General features: G+C 44.4%; 1 protein-coding gene across 1 annotated transcript; it reads left to right on the top strand.

The window, feature by feature from the left end:
* Positions 1-531: 531 nt before the first annotated feature.
* Positions 532-5815, top strand: LOC104541895 (stress-70 protein, mitochondrial-like). The gene is made up of 4 exons (XM_010186050.1): positions 532-620; positions 2715-2807; positions 4451-4591; positions 5391-5815. The coding sequence occupies exons 1-4, from the start codon at positions 573-575 to the stop codon at positions 5448-5450; spliced, it is 342 nt and encodes a 113-aa protein (XP_010184352.1). The 5' UTR covers positions 532-572; the 3' UTR covers positions 5451-5815.
* The last annotated feature ends 374 nt before the right edge of the window (positions 5816-6189 follow it).

Raw genomic sequence — 6189 nt, 5'->3', positions numbered from 1 at the left:
GCCCGTAGAATCACACTGTGTTCACTTGTTAAGGGCAGAGTGAGGAGCTGGGTGGGGAATGTTGTCTTATCCTGCTACCAGCCTGGGCTGTCTTCCAACAGTGAAAGGGATCTCTGTGCCCTGGTAAAACAATTCCTTCTGTTTGGATTGTTGGTTGGTTCGGTGGTGGTTTTTTTTTTTTAGTTTTATGTTTTTTAACCTGCTAGAAAGTTCTTTTGGTTTGGAGGCTTTGTGTACATTCACTTTCCCAGAGGAGTGACTGAAGAACTGTCCAAGTGCCTTGGAGACCGTTGGACAGGAAGTGTCTGGCAGAGCTGGGGAGTTCATACATCTAAGATGTCAGGCTTTTATCTTGCCAGCAGCATCACTGCCCTTCCAAAAACTGCCTTTGTACTGCCCACAGGGTCTTCACAGGTGCAGAGTCCCTAAGCAAGGCTGCTGCCACTGAGAGGATTTGGGGAGTAATAATCTCCTTTCCTCAAAGATGAGAGCACATTCTTTATTAATGCTTCTTCTTTAATGCAGTTGTTATCCAGTCTTCTGGTGGCCTTAGCAAAGATGAAATTGAGAACATGGTGAAGAATGCAGAGAAATATGCAGAGGAAGACAGGCGAAGAAAGGTAACGTGATCGTTAGCAGTGTACCTGCCCGTTACTGCTGTTCTGTGCTATTCACTGTGCCCACCTTGAAGGAGCTGTAAGTTCTGGTCTGTATAATCTTGAGCTGTTTGCTCATGGAGGCAGCAGTAAGCTAAGTCACCTCGCCTATCTATTACTAATGAGTAAACAGCTTTGCAGTCCTAGTTATGCTTTTTGTCATCAATGCTCTTTACTGTCCATCTGCCTGTTATCTTGGCTGTTTATTTAAAGCTGGCCTACTACAGCTGGGTTCACACAGTGATGTTCTGTTTCAAAGGAAGCAGCAACAATGATGCTTAAGCTACTTCCTCTGAGTTTATTTTAAAGCTGAAATTATAGAACCTGCCAAGCAAAGCCGCACCTCAGACTCTTCCTTTGTAAGTGGGAAGTTGCTTTCCATAATGTTTAACATCTCACTGTGGTACCTTCAGCGCTGTATTCACTGGAGCACACTATTTGCCCTTGGTGCAGGTGAAGCCATCAGGAAATGTTTGAAAGCTTCACTGACTTTGTCAAGAAACAACTGCCATTTGCCATGGTTGAGTGACTGAATCTGTGATATTCATAGGACTAATGGTTGGAGCTAATTGGTTTAATGAGGATAGTACTAATGAATTATGCTACTAAATATAGAGCATTGATTTTTAAGCAGACATAGTATTCCTGCTCTGGGATATAGCACCAGCATGCGTTTGGCAGTTGCTGAAACTAGCACACTGAATTTGTCTGCTTCGTGTTCTAGTCTGTAGAAACCTGTTTCAGGTGTTCAAGCTGCACTGTAGATCTCACCTTCAGTAGTGAGGGGATCAGAAGAGGACTAAAGGAGAGAATGCGTGGAATAAATTCATGTGAATCAGCGTCTCCATGCCTCAAAAGCTCTAAAGCCACAAAAGAGCATTGGCTTACTAGCATTTGGTTAGATAGAGAACGTTTAAAGACATTGGTCTCTTAGTTCTGCTGTTGAAATAACCGCATCATTGCTGTGAAGCACAGATGGTAGCCTGGCATTTGAAGACCGCACTGAAAACGTTTTCCTGTTGCCTTGCCTCGACTTTAAATCGTAAATCTCTGAATAAGTTCTTCCTGTTACAGTCTTGAAGTGGGACTCTGTCCGGTGACCTGTCGCATGAAAATGATAGGGTTGCTCTCTTAACTAATGCTTCTCTGTCTCTTCACTTGACCCGCACAACTGTAATTGTCAACATTCCCTCCTTACACCTTTCTGATTGTGGTTTTACTGCTATGGCAGTATCATGAATGCATAAACAAGAGCTGTTGCTGTGCTGGACTTGGCATCCTACTGTGACATCCCACAAAGAGTGAAAACATGGTGTAGAAACAAAACTAGTTCTCGTCAGCTCTCCACTGTAAGCGATTAGCCTTGTGAGAACGTTGAGGCTCTCTTGTTCAGGTGGACTGCGCTTTCAGATGGAGAGAGCTGGATGTCCCAGAGACCATTGCTGGTGAAATAGTTCATGTTGACACTGGGCCTGTGTTATGTCTGAGGATGACTACTGCTTCTATGTCCTTCCAGCCTATTCTGTCCCCTGTTGGTTGTCTTTGCAACAGTAACATGAGGAACTGGTGTTTCTTACCTAGCACAGTGGGATTTTTCCACTGTTGAGATGCTACAAGCATTTGTGATATGGAATAAAGCATCCCAGCTTTTTAGTTCTCTAGTGCCCTTGTTGCTGAAGAAGCTTAAGAATACTTTCCAAAAGCTCTGTTGCTTTCCTGAGGAGCAGAGCAGAGAGCTGGCTTTTTCAGTGTCGTGGCCAGCAGTCATGCTGCATTAGTTGCTTCTGCTTCCAGAAATGTGTGTTTTTGAGAAAAATGTGAAAACATGAGGACTGCCTTGCATAGGCTGCCTGTTTGGGCTTTCTGGTGCCAGAATGCGTCTAGAAATTATTTGCTTGCATATCTTCTTCCCCTGCCCTTGCCATTCAGAAGGACCCTGGTTGGGAGCTAGAATAGAATTTGGCAGTTTGGGGAAAGAAATGTGAGCTGCTAGTTGATCTGTACTAACTCATACCACAGTGGTGTGTGCAGTAGGCCCTTATGAGCTCTCTTACCCAGGAACGTGTGGAAGCTGTGAACATGGCCGAAGGCATCATTCATGATACAGAGTCCAAGATGGAGGAGTTCAAGGATCAGCTGCCAGCAGATGAGGTAGGTAATTTCTGATGCCATAACAGTAAAGGAGGTAAAGTTCCTTACTATATCTTTGCTGAAATTTAACTCACTTAACTCACAGCTGGCTCTGCCAGTGACACAGACTGTCCACGTTTCCATGCTGTAGAAAGATGGCACAATCATAGACTTCTGGTATTTGCACTTTATGAATAGGATGAGTGTGGCTGATGAGAGGATGTAGAGCCATACTTAGAATAACATGGCTTGAATAATAGCAAATATCCTATTTCAAAGTGCAAGTTCAGTGTCACTGAAGATCTAAGAGCCTGGGAAGCTGTTAATGAAAGGTTTCTGCATGAATTATGTCCTTGACCTTGTGGTGGTTTCATGAGAACTGTACTGTGGCCTGTATGAGAGGAGAGTTGTTCATAGAGCCTATCAGTGTATTAGCAGAGGGACAAAAACAAAGCTGCTGCGCAGTCCTGGCACTGCAAACATAGCACCCAAGAACTTGGGAGGCAATGAAAATTACTGTAGCTACTTAACTCCAGTTTTTCTTCTCTCTTTGGAGTGAAGTGGATATTCAGTATCAAAAGAGTGCTTTTCATACCACTCTAAGTGACGGTTTAATTTGTGCATGATGAATTTCAAAAGCCAAGTTTAGGATGGATTGTCCAATTCTCAAGTTAACAGCTCTTGGATGCAGAATAAAAAGGCTCTTAGGGCCTTTGTAAAACATTTGAGGAAACAAAATAGTAGTTTATTGGTAAGTAGCCTGTGACCAGTTAAAATGCTGTGTTTCAGCCCAGCTCCTCTCTCTAGGATGTCTCTTGGCTGACTGTTTGGATTATGATCACTGGAGATTCCTCTCACAGGAGCACAGAGCCTAAATCCCTGTTCCCTGCAAGGACTGTAGTTCCCTGTAATGTCTTTTGGGGAATACCAAGGGGAAGTGGGTAGCAGTGCTTAGACGTGAGGTCTGGGTGGCCTGACATAGAAAGTGTTCATCGTCTTCCCCTTCCTGTGGGTCTGAATGAGAACTCTGCCCATGTTTTGACTGTGAACACTGCTGAGCAAGCACTGCTGGCCCAGCTGTCCCCAAGTAACCTTGCTTCTCCAGACCTGCCTCTCCAGCAGCGTGCCAGTCTGACAGAGTAAAGCCAGACTGTGCAAAGGGTTTGACAGATGGCTACAAGAGCTGGGATGAGACAGCATTGCTTTGGTTTGCCTCTCTGCTCCTTCTCCCACATGCAACAAAGGGATTAAACAGGATGGTGAACAGCCTTACTTGTTGGCTTTCTGACAGTGCCTTAAATAAAGATGAAAACCAGCTTTATGTTCCCTTTACCCTGGCTCACTGGTGAGGTGTGCCAAAGAGAGCAGCTCTTGTCCTTGATGAGCTGCTCAGGCTTTGCAGGGCTTTCTGTCCTTGGCACCTCTGCTGAGACTGCAAACAAGGGGCCCAATTAATGCCAACTGTGGCACATTTAGAAGTGGACAGGTGCCTGTTGAGAAGTCCTGGTCCCTGAAGAACATATGGCCTAGTCTGAGACTTAACTTCGTGGCTTTTGGTGAAAAAGATAGTTTTGCTGTGGCCAGCAGGCGCGTGAAATGACAGGAATGAGATTCTCGGTGAACGAAGTGCAGGACTTCATGGTGTTTTTGTGCCTTGTTTGCAGTGCAACAAATTAAAGGAAGAAATTGCCAAAATGAGAGAACTTCTGGCTCGTAAAGATACTGAAACAGGAGAAAACATCAGGCAGGCAGCAACGAGCCTGCAGCAGGCTTCCTTGAAACTCTTTGAAATGGCATACAAGAAGGTACGTTCATGGTCATTTCTGCTTTATAGCTCTTGGATAGGGAGTGTTGGGCGGGGACACCAAACATTCAGGTAAGAGCTGTGTTTGGAGGTAGTGCTGAGTCTCCGTGCAGCTCCCTCTGAGTGACACTTGCTATAGGAAGTCAGGTAGATTTGAAGGCCTGAAGTCTTGGCCATGCTGCCATAGGTAGCCCGCATTCCAGGCAGTGTTTCCATATGGTGGTGTATGTAAAAGTGGTGGAAGCTCTTGATAAGGAGCATCAAGAAGAGCACAGATAGAGCTTTCCCCTGGGTATGTAGAGTGCCTAAAGAAGTAAAGTAACATCTGGACTTAATTTAAGGATGATTGTAAAACAGGCTTCCTATTCAGTCTGCCTAAAATTACAAAGGTAAGTTCATCAGGGCTTTCTTCTCAATATCCTTCCCAGTGGAAGGCTCACCCATTTGAGCCCTGGCAGGTGTGTATGTCACCTGTCTGGGGAAGTCTCCCAGGATGGAAGTGGCATACTCTGCCTGGGTGACCTTTGTGGTGCTGAGCCCTCCTTTTCTGATGTCAGACTGAGAATGTTCAGTGCTGCAGTGTAAGCTTGTTATGTCCACTTGGAAACCGTAAATAATGGGAAGATTCTTCCTCCCTCTTAGCAACAGTCATGCAGAGATGAGGATGGTTTCCATTCTCCAGTGGATGGTTACCCTTTTCACTGAAGGAAGGGTTTCTTCAGTCTAGGATCTAGGTAGTAAAAAAATAAATCTTGGGAAAGCATATTGTTACTACAACTAATGAGCCAACTCTTTCACAGATGGCCTCTGAACGAGAGGGTTCTGCAAGTTCAGGTGATCAGAAGGAAGAGAAGCAATAAGAAGTCTCTGTCTTGCCTTGACCTAGAGTATGAAGAAGAGGTCAATTGTCTTGACGCTTGGGAAAGAAGGGACCTTCCTGAGCAGCAATGGGCAGAATTCAGACTTACTGTGTTTTTGCAGTATTCTATATATAAAATTCTTTAATGTATAAACTTAGTGATGTGTCTGCTAGATAAATTGTCACTTGATGGAAGTTAATTCATGCCAGATGAAGTTCTAAGTGTTATGCCCGAGTGGTATTCAACTGAGATACCTGGGGACTTGCTGATCATTTATTTCTGATACTTGACACAATGGTGTACTAAATCAGATATCAATGTTGGAAACCATGTTGCTAAATCAAAGGGTGGAAGTGGAAGTCCTGCTCAAGCTGGGAGGAGAATAACCGCTGTATGGACCCTCCTTGTGGATCTGAGTACTTGTGAGTGGGCAATAAGGGCTGTGAGCACAAGGCTGAGGATGTGGCTAGAGAACATTCAGATCTGCAGCTAGGTTAGTAGCCTTGTTCTGAAGGAGAGAAGGGTTACTTCAAATTTAGCTGTAATGTTATTTCTTGCAAAAGAGGCTATGTGGAGGTTAAATACTTTGCTTGTCTGAGCCTTCTGCTCCATCCTGTGTCTGTTCTCTGCTTACGATAAAACAACTTCCTTGATAATAAAACTGTTATTGGATCCATTCTGGATTTTTTTTAAATAAAAGCAGAAAAGTGTCCAACGTGGAGTTCTTGGAACCCTGGCC

Source organism: Mesitornis unicolor, unplaced genomic scaffold (assembly GCF_000695765.1).
Source record: "Mesitornis unicolor isolate BGI_N332 unplaced genomic scaffold, ASM69576v1 scaffold30726, whole genome shotgun sequence".
NCBI lineage: Eukaryota > Metazoa > Chordata > Aves > Mesitornithiformes > Mesitornithidae > Mesitornis > Mesitornis unicolor.
The sequence above is the reverse complement of the archived record's forward strand: the minus strand, read 5'-3'. Positions and strand labels throughout refer to the sequence as shown.